The 15,039-nt window shown below is 49.0% G+C and overlaps 1 protein-coding gene across 1 annotated transcript in view; it reads left to right on the top strand.

The window, feature by feature from the left end:
• The first annotated feature begins 3,246 nt into the window (after positions 1-3,246).
• IGFBP2 (insulin like growth factor binding protein 2) overlaps positions 3,247-15,039 on the top strand; it is a 58,964-nt gene continuing 47,171 nt past the window's right edge. The window contains exon 1 of the mRNA XM_066190203.1: positions 3,247-3,646. Coding sequence (XP_066046300.1) covers positions 3,247-3,646 — 400 coding nt within the window. The remainder of the gene's footprint in view (positions 3,647-15,039) is intronic.

The raw sequence follows: 15,039 nt of genomic DNA, 5'->3' as shown, positions 1-15,039 counted from the left end.
TATTTTGTAGGGTAAAATAAACCCTTGAGAACAAACAGGCCAGCTTATCCAGAGGGGTAAATGCCTGGGAACAGAGCTCACTTGTTAATCCTAAAACTGTCAGCAAAGACCCACTGGAGAAATTATAGCTGGCCACGGGCACTCAAGCTGTTTCCCTCTGCCTCCCTGCCTCCCCCCATCCCCACAACAGCTGTAAAATCTTCTTTATTGTTCTGCTGGAGTTGGAGAGCAGCACAGAGAGGTCTCCCAGCCCAGGGCTGCAGCAGCAGGGGTAGGGGGAACATCTGATCCATTGTATCTGCACCGGTGTTATTGCTTCAGTGGCAGACAAAGAAAATGACGGCGATAAAAGAGGGAGAGCAGCCCGAGCACCTACTAAAGAGGCATATGAGCAGGAAATCCTGGCTCGTTCCCACATCTGAGCTGCGTACGGTTTCTTTCCCTACAGGATCATTATGTTTAATGTCCTTCTGCAATTCAGGCAGCTGAGCCAGTGGAGCCCCTTCCCTCCCCCCTCCTCTCTACCTTCCCTTCTCTCATCAGATTTCCAGCCCTCCCTGTGGAAAAATGATTTGTGCACGAGCAGCCTACACAACGGTGCTTAGAAGGAATTTGCCCCTGCCAGGAGTTATTAATGGCACCCCAGTAAATGCCCCCAGCAAAATGGGCCACTGCAAGCATCAAGTGCGTGTTGAAAAATCAGGTTTAAATCGTCCCTTGGGCAATGACCTTTTGGCCACCTGAAAAACGCAGGATTGGTTCGCTGTATAATTAAGTTCAGGCCATCTCTTGTGCTTACACATGCAGAAACCCAGATGTCAGCTTGGTGCGAGTCAAAGTTCTGGGCTCTTTTAAAGCACCAGAAGACAGACTGTGAGGGCATAAGATTTGCCACTGGAAGAAAACCTACTTTGAATACTTGGAATATTTAACTGACTGCAACAGATAATTAGCCAAACCCTCTTATGCCTCCAAATATAGATTCATTAGTCATATGAAAATATCTCATTGGAACTAAATGTGAGTCATTAGTGAAGTCAACAGCAGATCATAAAAAAGGTACCAAGAGCCTCCTTCCCGCTATCCCTGAGAAGTTGTAACTGTGCAGTGAAAATAATTTGCTCCATTTTCAATTGAACATCTGCTGGGAAATCTGTTTAAAAGGGAGGCTTTTGAAGGGCTGCTGGTATGCAGGGCTGTGCATCCTATTTTCCCACTTTGAGATTTGTGGGAGTAACAATTGCAAATCCTGTGCTGGGCTTTTTTACTGCATTTATTTTTTTGTCTTCTGGAAGAGACTTTCTCAAGTTGCCCAGGCTAAAATTTGGGCTCTGTAATATAAAAAGACATTTTGTAACATGAAGCAGAATAAAAATCTCTCCATTATTTGCTTGTAAAATTCAGGGGAACATGTTTGTTGGCTTGGAATTTCAGAGTCCCCTGCACTCAGAGCAATGAGTACCGCTGCCACAGGGACCCCAAAACCAACTGGATACTTTCCAAAGTGAAATAGGGCTGGTTAAAATCGGTGTCCAGCTTAAGCAAGGTGCAAACAAGTAATGGTGTGTTTTAAAAATTAAAGCAAGTGGGTAGTTCCTCTATGGCGAGGTATCTGCAGCATGACAGGCAGCCAGAGAAAGGGACCATGCTTGATTAAACTCTTGTAAAACCTGAGTTATTGTTTGGGAAGACCCAGGGACCAGGATGGGACTGCATACTCAATCCCAGGACGTATCACAGATTTCACAGAGCATGCTGAACGCTGCAGTCCATCAACCAACCCTGCAGTCATCAATCTCACAAACATGTTGTTGTATAACTCCAGAGCAGTGAGTAATCCCGTGCCAAAAGTTGTGTCGCGCAAGTTGTCAACAGCAGCATTCTGCATTTTTCTTAATTTGAAAAAAACTAAAACCAGAACAACAAAAAATTACACCAGCAAATTTTAAATGCTTCAAAGCTGTCCTTTTTCTTGTGGCTGAGGGAACTCAGGCTGCCTCACTGCCTGACTTTAAACATACACCCCACAAAGATATTAACTGAATTTTCCAGCTTCTTTAGCTCAGTTGCATTCCCTTGACTTTGTTACTATTTTTTAAAGAAAAAAAAAAAAAAGTCACCTCTATGTACTACCCGTTGTAGTTAAAATCTATGTAGCCTGTGACAGTCGAGCAGCAGGAAAAGGAGTGTGATAGGGTTTGAAATGGGCTTTTCATACCACAACCCCAAAGCCCAGGGACCTCTGTGCCTCTGTTTGTACTCCACTTTCGGTCACCCTCGTGAGGCAGTGCCACAAGGGTGATGCTGAGTCAGCTGCAGGCAGCTTTGATCAGGGGGCAAAATACCCTATGGGCAGCCAGGCTGGAGACATCGGGCATCCCTAGGGGCATGGAGCCCTAGGTCTCCAAGAGGTCTCACCCTACTGCAGGGTTCTGTTCCCATGGAGGCATGGTGGCTCCCTGGACCAACATCTGGTGAACAACTGGGTGCTGGGACTGACCCTGAGTCCAGGTGCTTGTCCCCATTCCCATGGTGGCACCTGGACTGAAGTGTGGCTTCTTGTGCCAGGCCTGGCACTTTTTTGCCAGTGGGGTAAGAGTGGGCCCTTGCTTAGCCCGCCAGCTCTCTTCGTTTTTGGGGATGTGGAGATCATCCAGTTCCCCCTCTCCCAGCACAGGGTGTTGCTGTGAGGCACGACCCCAGCCCTCTGGTGGAGTGGGATCTCCATCCCTCCCTGTTCAAGGTGTCTCTGTGAGGCGTGTCTTGACTCCTTTTGTGTTTGTCCCCGCTGTATTCGGCGGGACTGACCCCCGTCCGCAAAGGGACACCTTGTGTCCCACTGCAGTAGGCCCTCGCCCAGTGTCGGTCAGACTCCACAGCTCCTCTTTGGGTCATCCCCAGTCTTGTGTGCGGCTGCCCCAGCCCACTCTGGGTCTGATCCCTGCTCCCCACCGGGAGGGACAGCCCCGACCCCCGCGGGGGACCGGGGGCGGGCGCGGGGGCGGCTCTAGGACCCAGCAGCGGGCGGCGCGCCCGGCCCCGCTCAGCTCCGCTCAGCCCCGCTCTGCCCGACTCCGCGGCGAGCCGTGCCGAGCCGTGCAGTGCCTCGCCGTGCTGTGCCGTGCCTCGCCGTGCCGTGCCGCGCCACGCCGCCTGGTTCCGCTCCTTTCCTCTCCGCCCCGCGCCGCCCCGCCGGGGGGCCGAGCGGCGCGTCCACCTGCCGGCCCCGCCGCCGTCAGTCCCGCCATGGCGCTCGGCGGGGTCGGGCGCGGCGCGGCGCGGGCCGCCTGGCCGCGGCTGCTGGTGGCGGCGGCGGCGGCGGCGCTGGCGCTGGCGGGGCCGGCGCTGCCCGAGGTGCTGTTCCGCTGCCCGCCCTGCACGGCGGAGCGCCTGGCCGCCTGCCCCCCGGCCGCCCGCCCGCCCTGCCCCGAGCTGGTGCGGGAGCCGGGCTGCGGCTGCTGCCCGGTGTGCGCCCGCCTGGAGGCCGAGGCGTGCGGTGTCTACACGCCGCGCTGCGCCGCCGGCTTGCGCTGCTACCCCGACCCCGGCGCCGAGCTGCCCCTGCAAGCCCTGGTGCAGGGACAGGGCACCTGCGCCCGCCGCCGCGACACGGCCGAGTACGGCGCCAGCGCTGAGCGCCCCGCAGGTGAGCAGCGCCCGGCCCCGGCCTCCGCGGGTCCGGCACGGCGCGCCCAGAGCCGCGCACCGGGGACGGGGCACCGAGCGCTCTGCGCGGCGCGCCAGGGACCGGGCGCTGCGCGCCGGGGACCTGGGACTGGGGACCGGACGGGCAGTGGGGACAGTGCAGCACCGTGCAGCGCTCACCGGGTACCGGACACTGGGGACAGGTGGGCGCTGGACACCGCGCACTCGGGAACGTGTGCCGGGCAGCGCCGGGGTGCCGGGACGTCCAGGGGACAAAGGAATCCTGAAGGGTGGCCTCAAGGGGGTCTTCCCGGGGCAGAGCGACGCCGCGGGAGGGCAGACAAGGGGGATCCCTGCGGGAGAGGAGAGAGAGTAAGTCCAGGGAAGCACAAAGAGGAAAGGAATGAGAGGGGCGCTGGAGGGGGGACACATCCCTGAGCTGGGCAAAATGGGATATTTGGGGGTGCAATTACTTCGGGGGTTAGAGAGGTTTCCTTGGTATGGAACAGGAATCCCAGGGGTGGAATGTAACGGGGGGAGGGGGGGGGCGGATGCAGGGTCTGCTCCTGGGTGCAGGATGGAGGTTGTGGTCTTTTTGGGAAAAAAACCCAAACAAACAAAACAACAAAACACCATGGAAACAGATCGATGTGAACTTTGGGGAGATCCAGCTGCGGGGTGGGGAAGGTCCTTTGGGCAACAGAGAGAAGTGAACGTTCAGATTCGTGTTTAGTGGAGGAGTGAAACCACCCTGAAGGGTAATGCATGCCCCAGAGATGTGGAGAGAGGTGGTGTGGGAGGCCTGGTGGGGATGGGGGAAGCTGAGGGACTGCAGGGTCCCTGCTGTGTGAGGAACCTGTTCCCTATGGCCACCCTTCCAGCAGAGTCCGCCTTGGAGATGAGGTGACCTCTGCCAGCTCCCGTGGGGGTCCTGGCCCTCTCAGGCCCCCCTGCTCCGGGACGTGGGTGCAGGGACAAGAGGAGCGTGTCCCGGGGACACATCCCCGGGGCCGGGGACGTCAACAGGCTCCTGACCTGTTGCTGCGATTGCCGTGGGAGGGAGCGCTTTTCGGGCTGCTGATATAGCAGTGCTGGGTTTTGTTAATGCCTCCTCTCCCATGCGATCAACTGCAAGCTCTTTCCTTTTTCGTGAAATGTTGAGAATTGACAAATTAGCTCTGAAATAGAAACTAGCACTTTCTCCTTTGTAATCACCCGTCCTTGACTTCTGCTGCCTTGCTGGTTTTGCTCCCCTGGCTATGACTTGGGCTCTTGACCCTGTTTGCATAACTAGTTCAGCAGCACGACTTTGAATTCCCTCCCTTCCCTCTTGAGGCTTTGTTTAAAAGTGCTCTGAACAGGGCTGTACCTCTTGGCTTCCCTCTCCGTGAGGATGGGAATGCAGCCAGGTACCTGTGCATGCTGCTCCGGGTACCTGTGCACGCTGCTCCGCTCGGGGAGGAGAGATGGAGAGAGTGGAGTAAAGGAAAAACAGCAGCATGGAAAGCGTTGCACGTTTCAAGCTGCTACTATGCACAGCGAGGCTGTGACTGCTGTTCTTCCCACTCCTGTCCACTCTCCTATCCCTGCTCCCTTGCCCAGCTGTGAAGGGCTGTGGGGAGCTAGGACTCTGGAGAACAATGTTGATGCAAAATCTTCTGTGATTACAGAATATGAGTGTCAAGGGAATGAATTTTAGACTCTCGAAGCCAAGGGCATTTAGATTTAAGGAATTTGGCACTGACTTCCAGGCTTATGCTTTTACAAAAAGCTGGGCTGGGTGGAGGGCATTGCAGTGATGGGCTAAGAGGTGATTTTCTGAGTTAGTACTTCTTTTTTTCCTTTATTGACTTTAATTCAGAATTACGTTAACTTGACTCAATATTTTGCTTGATTTGATTATCTTTATTCCTTTACAATGGGTGTGATTTATTTGATTGTATCTCTGTGGGTAATACACACAGATATAAATAGTCCAGTTTAAGAACCCTATAATGTATGTGGTGCTCTGCAATATCCATAGGGGGTGAATAATAAAAATACTGGCACATCCTTAACCAGCGTGATGTGAAACATGCGGCTGGAATATTCACAGTTGAGCATGTCTTGGCAGAAGAACTTGGACATCCAAAAGGGTTTACACTCTTCAGATTACAAAACTTTTAACAGGTTGTTGTAGCCATTAGGAAAAAAAAAATCCCAACCAAACCAAAATAACCAAACCCACAATAAAAACAAAATCCGAATCTGCCAAGCTTCCCTTGATACTCTTCTCTTCAGACTCTCATCTTTGATCCCATCTGCACTGTGCTTGCTAAACATATATGAGGGAGCTTAGTTTGCTTTTCGTTTTAAGCAGTGACAGGGAAAGCACTCTGGCACCCAAAAGAGCAGGGACTGGAATTTGCTTTCAAATGCTGATGTTAAGCCAGTTTCAAGAGTGCCCCAAGAGCAAGTTTTTGCCTGCAAAAAGCAGGTGTTGAGGGTTTTTTTGGTGTGGTTGGTTTTGTGGTGCCTTTTTTTTTTTTTTTAAATGTGCTTTAAAGTATTTACCCTTTTTCCCTTTTCCAGCTTGAAAAGGCTCCTTTGGCTGATTCAGGACTGGAATGCAGAGCTCGTGCTATTCCTAAATTAAGAGGTTGGCAAGTTTTTTGTCCCTGATGAGAGGCAGAAGGATTGCCCAAATGAAACAAGGAATAAAACTCTGCAAATTCTCCTGCTATGGCTCCAGCATTGTTTAGTCTTCCACTAAGGTCTGTAGAGCCAATCCTGAAATGGTTGTAGGCGGAAAGTAACATAAACCACCATGCAGCTAAGAAGCAGGGGATGTTGCTCATTGCACAAGAGGCTTTGGGTATTTTGGAGATGTTGGGAATGTTGGAACAAGACAGCAGCAGTCTGTGGAAATCAGTCTGAGAACTGCTGCCCTCCCTGGGGAGGCGAGTGCATCAACCCCCTTCAGTGGTGGGAGTGAGGTGGAGACTCAGCATCTGCAGGGATGAGTCTACTTTTAGGTAGTTTCGTGCCTCTGGACCACATTCCATTGCAGTTTGTTTCAGGTAATGGTGTAACAAATTCCCGTACTTTTGACTGGAGCTGCCTGACTTGGGGACAGGGTTGTTACTGTGTGTGCAGAGCTCACAGAGCTCCTGCTGGTATTGAGCCTCTTTATTCTCTCAGCACCTCAGCAAGATTATCATGGTGTTTTGCAGATGGAGTAAATGACGTGCCCAGTGTCCTCCAGGACACAGGGAGCAGGATGAGGACTGTCTTTTCATTGTGTTAGTCTGTGTCCTGGCAGAAAATGTCTCAGTCCCTGCAGCCACCTTCTATTCAAAACAGGCCTAAGGTGGCCATATGGGTCTGGTAGACACCATGTGATCTGAGAGGCATTTTAGGTACCACTGGGGTCTTTCAACTTCTCCAATCTCAGCCAGAGGGTGGGGATCCTGCCTTCCGTTTTAACCATGATGAACTGGAATCAGGTGCTTGTGTGGTGTTGTCCAGCTTTCAGCTCCCATGTCCTTTGCCCTTCCTTCTGCTGGGTTCAACTCTCAGTTTATTCAGTCTGGTTCAGGAGATAGTCCTGCTGCAAGCCAGCCCTAGAAAACAAGTGTCAGATCAATGACCTGAACTTACTCAAGGTGCAGCAGGGTGCACAGCAGGATGCCAAGTGCTGCTCCCAGGTGGGAACTTATGCTAAGAGGTGGAACAGGGCAGATCTCAATTATGTCAACAAATGCCCTAGATCGTCTTGCTCAAACGATGAGAATAGCTAAAAAACATATTTTCTCCTCATGGAGACAAGATCCTAGGAATAAAACTTGTTCCACTTTGAAAAAAATGGTTCTTGAGTCACTGTTCAAAGCTGACCAGTTACGAGATTTTTTTTCCCTTTGCCAGCTCAGTTCAATTGTGTTTGTAGTATTATTTTGTTGTTGGGATACTTGTGCTAATTTAGTGGGATATGTCTCAGAACCCACTGCTAGCTAATGAGTTCTGCTATGAAATCCCCCTTGCTTATTAAAACGAATGTGTTTTTCAGTCCATGCCAGTGCAAAGTAACCTTTCCAAAGGGAAAGAGAGATGTGCAAAGAATGTGGCTCCAAGCAAATTTAAACTTGAAGGGTTGGGGTTGCCTTACTCACCTGACCAGGGTCTCCACTTTGAACTTCCATGACACAAAAACAGCGTCAAAATAGTTAACTGTTAAAAACACTGCTTGTTTTAGCATCCAACTAAAATCCTTATTTGGGTAGCTCCAAATGCCACACATCCTTCCTTACAGGTCAGATGTCAAAACCTTCATTTCCCCTTGGCAGGCAGCTGCTAAAAGACAGTTTAATGTATTGCTTGAAAACGCAGACGACTCTGAGGTTGGAGGTAGCATAATGTAACTGGAATTTTAACAGCAACTTGAAAACCATGCCAGTAATGCCATGAATGCATTTTTAATTTCTACTGAATTGCCAGGAAGACTTCTGCTTTTCTCCTGCTTTTATAAGGAAATGAAGCATCCTTCATGACTGCATGTGCATATGTATATCTGTCCTTCTTCCCCCACAACTTCTGACCCTGTCAGTCAAGTTGGTGGGTCCAATGCAGTAGTGATTGTCCTGAAAGTAGTAAATGTGTTGCTAAAACGTGGGTGAGGAGTAGAGGACAGCCAGGCTGTGAGTGTCCCCCTGTGCTGGAAGCATATGAGCAAGAGTGAGGTTGGTTACGAGTGCAGCAACCAGGCTTTCAGCCTGGCTTGTGCAAGCTTGGGCATTACCACACGCCAGGGAAGCTGCCTACCAGAACCAAATCCACAGGAAGTGTGTTAATATGTCCATAGCCACTACAGCGGCTCTGGCCAGGATAAGCTGAACATCTGCACAGTTCTTGCCTTGGAAGAAGTTATTAAAAGCCAAATGCAATTAGTAACAGCTGTAGGAATGATAGATGAATGAGAAAACCACACAGCTCATCTGTCCTCATTGCCTGTGGGCTTTGCCAGTAGGTGGACCAGGTCTTCACGCTTGTTCGTGGCAGCTGTGTCTGGTCAAGAGCTAACCTGGTCATCTTTCAAGTATTGAGACAGTAAATAACACCTTTGTGAAGTGGCTTCTTGAAAATGATGCTACCCCCTGCCACAGTCCCACTGGAGTTTGCCGTGGTGAGATTGCTGCTGGTGTGAAAATGGTGGTTTGGAAGGGAGGGAGAAGCCTGGGAAGATTTCAAGGCTCTGACTCAAAGCAGAAATGTGTTTTCATGCTGTCCCTTGGCAAATGATCTGTTTCCTTCTTGCCCTTTGCAGTTGTTTCCTTTCCTCTGGATTTCAGGCTTATAGTCACAGAGTATAGTATTTGTCAAGGGAACACCAAGAAGCCCCGTCTGTGAGAAAGTGCATGTCGTTTGTTTTATCCACATCCAGGAATTGAGCTGAGATAAACAATTCAGGAGGCAAAACAGTGAAAACTGGAATGTGAGAGGTGTCTTTGTGTGTGGCTCTGTACATGACCTGGCTGCAGTATCATCTGGGTCTAATTTATCTGCCCAATGGGCAGCTGTTTCTGTTATCCACAAACACAACTGGATTTGTGAAGGCAGGGTTTCATCCCAGCAGCCAGCAGCATTCCTGTACCTGCTTTTCCTGGTCATGTGTTCTGAGCTATGGAGCTAGGAGAAACAGTAGTTTCCTTGGTGGATTTTTTGTGTTTCTGTTTGGATTGGACAATTCTAAGCTTTCTGAGCATAGTAACATCTGCCTTTCCTGCTGGGACTCCTTCAGGGAAGATCTTTTGCTCTAAGCAGACAGAGTAAGAGGAAGGCCAAGGTAGACTGTAAAAATGCTGTAATAAAGCATTTCTGTTACAGAAGGAAAGGTGAGCTTGGTGTTGTACTGAGCTTTAAGGCATAAGAATTCCTGTTTTCTTTCCTTGAATTGGGGTGAGATACATAGCTGTGATCAAGTGTCTGCTTAGCAGACCCTTTCTGTGTTAGATGCAAATCTATTGCAATTGCTTGCACTTCCACTGTCGATTTCACCCATCTTCATCCCGGCTCTCCCTTGGGGAGGTGCTGCCGGAATCAGTGCCCCTGTGACAGTGTCCTTTAGCAGCACATACTGAACACATTGTGCTTGGCTTTCCAACTTGTCCTCTCTGACTGCATCTGCCAGAAGGGGCAGGTTTGTCCTGAGGCCTGTATTAGTGCCCCATGTCTTCCTGGGGGAGGGAGCTGTAGTACCTGTGTGCGCCAACGTGGTGCCTCATGGGTGTGCTGAGTGTGCTGTGGGACTGGGAGGCTGACCATGGTGCATGGTCCTGTTGCGGACTTGTGAGAGAAGGAAAAATCCTTGCTAGTGGTTCTAACATATTGTGCAAATTATTCTGCTGAGCTGATGTCGTGGCAGCCGTGTGCCACCTTCTTAGCTGTGCACATTCTCATGCTCTGTCATACGGGTCTTGGTCTTTGTTTGGACCCGCAGAGCCATGATAAAAAGCTTACCCAACTGAATCTTCACTTTTCTGGAAGGATGAGTTTTCTGCCAATTTATCAGATTTCAAATCTAGTCTTATTATTCTTTTCACAAAGCCAAACTACCTTCAGTAGACCAAGTCTGACTAAAACATCTCTGCCTACTTTCAGCAGTCACTGCCAGCAAGCTGGAAGGTCTTTCTCATTCACAAACTGGCCAAGCGTGACCTCATTAAACGTTGAGCTGACACCTAATTACAAGAACACATGATGTGAAGGCTATCCTAGGCAAAGCATGAGGAGAAAAGGGTTAGTGCTCAGTTATCGGAGCTTTGCTGCAGCCCAGCATTTGACAGCTCTTTGTAATTGCGTTATTGATTGATTTCTGCTCAGTGTTTTGCCAGACATGTCATTTAGTGGGATACCAGTGGGAAGATGAAGTCTCTTGTTGCATCAGCTTCTGGCAGAAATAAATTGTTTAAGAAAGGAAAGGATCAGGAATTACATGCCTTTGTTATGGAGTGGAATACTGGGAGACATCAGGTCACTTTTATAAGCCTTGAACTGTCCTCTGACATTGCAGCTTTTATTCTGAAGAAAGCTGCACTGTGTCTCTTGGCTGGTAAGGGAACAAGTTCACTGCCTGGTGCTCTCTGTAGTGAAAGATCCCATTAATTCTGCCGGCTGCAAGGAACGATTTCTTGGTATTTCATTCTGGACTGTAATTGAGAGTGACACAAAGCACTGGTGGGAATTGGACTGTGTAGATATCCCTGCTTTTTCTTACAGTTTTCTGCAGATAAACCAGCTCAGGTGGGTTGAGGGTATTTCTAATGCTCTGCCCTTGAAATATATAATATTTTCAACACCTTACTCGCTGGAGGCAATTTTAGAGAGGTGTATTTGTGCCTCCTTGCAGCTTTTCCTTGTGATGTGGGATGTCTACAACATTGACACAGTGCACTGCACTCACTTGCATGACAACGTGTGGGATTACATGTCCTGTAATATCATGAAAATTCATAAAGCTTTGCCCAGTATTTTTGCTCCAGACTACAGCAAAATTTCCCGGTATGATGTTCCTGGTCAGACTTCAGCCAGAAGTCTGGTCTCAGCTGTCCCGGCTAGTTGTAGAAGACTTGAGTCCAAGCTGATGAATTTCTCTTGGCTTGGTGAGGAGATTGAAGCCTTCCTTCCTTCCCTTGTTTTCTCCTTGCCGTTTTCCAGCTAGAAAAGGGTGAGCATCTGACAGCCATTTCTTCAAGAGTGCTTGCTGCTCAGTCTGAGGTGACTGGTGAGTTGCTGAAAGTGTTTTTGTGGTTTTGAGTTTCCTTTAAAACCTTTCTGGTACTTTCAAAGATCAGGTGTGTGTCCTTAGTGTGACCAGTAAGGAGTAGGGAGTGCCTTGTATTTAAGAATTCCCACATTTTGGTCCCATGAAACTGGGCAGAATCTGACAAATTTTTTTTGTATGTGGAAAGTTGTGTTGGGTCATTTGCTGTTTGAGCCCAGGAAGTTTTGTCTGCAGTGCTCAGCACGCCATTTGGCTGCAGATTGATCCAGAGGAGTGTTCTCCCTCCTCTCCCATTGCTTCCAGGGGATCACCTCCCTCTGGCTCTTCAAAAACAAGCAGAAATGGGGAGAAAAACTCAGGTTTAGTGAAGAGGAGTGGCATGAAGAGGAGAAGCAGGATGAGTGGCTGGCATGAGGCTCCATCTTCTCACTTTTGGAGCCCAGAGATGGTGCTGGGGGTCTTCCTCCTAGCCCTGACTACAACTGTAGCTACCAAGGCTGTGGACAATCCAGGACATGTGCCTCAGAGGGTCTCCAGGGTGCCTGGTTTGTGTCCTTTGGGACCTGGCTGCTGGGAGGGCTTGGTGTGAAGGCTAGAGCCACCATGGTGTTTCTCTTTTCAGTGAAGCTGACCCAACAGCCCTGGGACTTTCCGTGGCTGTTTTTAGTTCCTCCTCATCCTCCTTATTCACTCTGCAGTGCCTGTGCGAAAAACAAATTCCAGTTTTATTGGTGAATCATATCTTGCTACATGGGGACACTGCTCAGTAGCTGCTTTGCTATTCTAGCTTTGCAGCTGAACCAGTGTGAGGAAAAGGTGAGTGATGGCACTATAATGAGTCTTATCACTACTTTCTGAAGGTTGGTAGAACTGTTCCAGGCTCTGTCCCAGGCTCTGAAAAGGCATCTCTTCATCCAGATGATCGAGGACAATATTCGTTTTCTGGAACCTTTTCTCTCTGCACTACTGAGCTCCAACAGTCATTCTTCTAGCATGGTACCCAGCACTAACTAAGGGCCATGATTTTGATAGGGTCTGTTATGTGTAGGGAGCCCTTTCTTTTTGTTTGAACTTCATCTGAGCTTGGTAAATAGAATGACAGCGATACCACTACTGGACCATCTTGATCCGACTGTGATGTGAATGAACAAGTAAATAATCTGCCAAGATGGAAACTGGGATGAGAAGGCCTAGGGCAAGGGCTGGCCCATGGTAGGGTCCCATTTCTGAGGCACCCTATCATGAACAGCACTTCTGCCATGGCTTCTGCAGGGGTGGTTTGGGCAGGATTTTGTTTAGGCAGAAATCCAAGTTGTTACCATTACAGGGATCATTTGGAACAGAAGATTTGGTTTTCGAGTGGTGTTTAGGGAATATTGCCATTCCTGGGACAGGATGCTGGGTCAGCAGTACAGGTACTAATTAGAGGCTAACCCACCAATTCATCACTGCATTTAAAGAGCACTCTGGAACTGGGAGAAAAAAGTGAGACTCTGGCAAAATGGTGCCTTCTTACTGGTCAGCTCTCTGTGGGAATTCTGAGTCATTTTGTTGTTGTTGATTTTAGTAACTAAAATCAGTGTATTCTCTCTGTTTTTTCCTTGCCAGACCCCACAGACCCTGTCACCCCAAGCTTTCAGATTCCATTAATTCTTGTGCATTATTGAGGGATTTTGGTTGATTAGATTCTTGCCTGGAATTTCTCTGCAGAGGAGCCCAGCTTCCCACTGCCTGCAGATGGGACCTGTAAAGCTCAACTTCCTCATGCACCCAGCTGGGTCCTGGGAATACAATTTCTGATGTCTTCAGAAAAAAACTTGGAACCCTGCTCCCTTCAGAGCACCTGTTGCAGTGAGCATGGTCAAGCCTGGGCAGGTGGAAAGCAACTGGTGTACAGAGCTTTGAATAAAGCCAGAATGCCTGTTTTGGGTTGGCTTCGGAGGTCTAGGAAGGTCTAGACCTCTCTGCACATAACTGAGGCATGGTTGGTCTGTGGGCATGGGGAGGAATTTGGCACGGAGCCCTCTGAAGCAACTATCTTGTCTAGTAAAACTCAGACTGTGGGAGTCAGTGTGAGGAAATAACAACATCCACTTTGGTTTCTGCAGGCTCTGTCCCGGGGGCTGGTTGGGTGTTGCAGAAGGCCACAGGAATCCTGCTTGTGACCACAGCCAGATTAATGGCCACTTGGGCAGCTTTTCAGAAGTGAGGAATTTGTCCACTTTCACAATAGTGGCAAGAAATTCCACATGAATTAATTAGTTTTATTACAGGACTTGTCCTTCCTGCTCCTCTAGGGCTGCCTGAAACACTGAACTCATTACATGAAGAGATGGAAATAGTACTAAAAATAAGAACTGGTATTCCAAGCCTTTGTGAGGAAACACACAGAGTATACTGACATCCTCCACCAGATGTGCTTCCCAAGCTGTGACTTTTGGCCAGATGAGATCTAAACCTGAGTTTTAGATCAGTTGCAGCCACATGAACACTCGAGCCTGCTCCACGATGCAGTCTTCTCTCAGCCTCTTATTCCCTGCTCAATTTAGGCTGTTCATCTAGGCTTCGTAACTACTCCCACAATTTCAGTTTGATGCAGTGTTCAGATCTTACCCTTGGAGGTTGCACAGTGAAGGCTGCACACGTTCAGTCTCCTCTCCCCATTAAAATGGGTTTCCTACCTTGCAAGGACACTGTTGGCTTTTATGGTGGTGAAGTGCTTGGAAATACGCCTGTGAAAGGGTGCTGTGCACTTGAGTTATGGTGGCATGGGACTCTGGAAATGTTTGATTGAGTATAGTCAGAGTAATGTTAGACTGAGTAAATATTTTGGGAGCCCAGAGCTGAAAACTTTCCCTTGCTTACGTTTGTGGGGGGTCAGCCTGCAGAAATTTACCACCTCTCAACATTTAAAAAAATGTTGTCCATGGACTCAGTGTGCTTTTATTTTAATCCCTTTTTAGAAGTGCTGATGTTGTCTTGAGATTTGCCCTGCTGGTAGGGGCAGGTGTACTGCTTGCTGGTCATTCCAGTGTTTGATTTATGAACATTGCTTCAGATACTTGTGGTTGGACTGGGGTTCTTATTTTGAGTCTCACCTCTCCTTTCTGCTCAGCCCCAACTTTGTGACCCAGGCTTGACTTGGTTTTTTTTTTGGATGAAGTGAGTTCAATCTGACCAGTGAGGTGGTAAAGTTCCTGCAGATCCCACAGCACCGAGTGGTTTGGTTGCTGCTCAGCCTTCTTCAGAATTGTGACGCTCATCCTGGACAATGGCCAAATGAGCTAACAAGGACTGAAACACAGAATTTTCGGCATTAACAAAATGTGCCCTGTACAAAGAGTAAAAAATGCAAATGCAGACATAGATTCTTCTAATCTCAGATGGTTGGAAAGCTGCTGTTGTTCTAGTAATGTTTATTGTGGATTTCAGTCACTGCTTTCCTCCATTTTTCTGTTTATTTTTTTATCACGCTGGTTTCAAGGATTTGTTACCTTACTCCTGGCCATTAGGCTGGTCCTGCACATGCTGAAACTGACCTTTGCAGATTCAGCCCACACTGAAAGTGCTTGGGCAGTGCAGATACAACAGGGCAGTAGGTCAACCTGGCTGAATGTGTGTCATGTTCATAATCTGGC

This window comes from Chamaea fasciata, unplaced genomic scaffold (assembly GCF_029207755.1).
Source record: "Chamaea fasciata isolate MVZ Bird 193981 ecotype frontalis unplaced genomic scaffold, bChaFas1.0.hap1 SCAF_8, whole genome shotgun sequence".
Lineage (NCBI taxonomy): Eukaryota > Metazoa > Chordata > Aves > Passeriformes > Sylviidae > Chamaea > Chamaea fasciata.
Note: the sequence above shows the minus strand (reverse complement) of the source record. Positions and strands in the feature narration are given on the sequence as shown.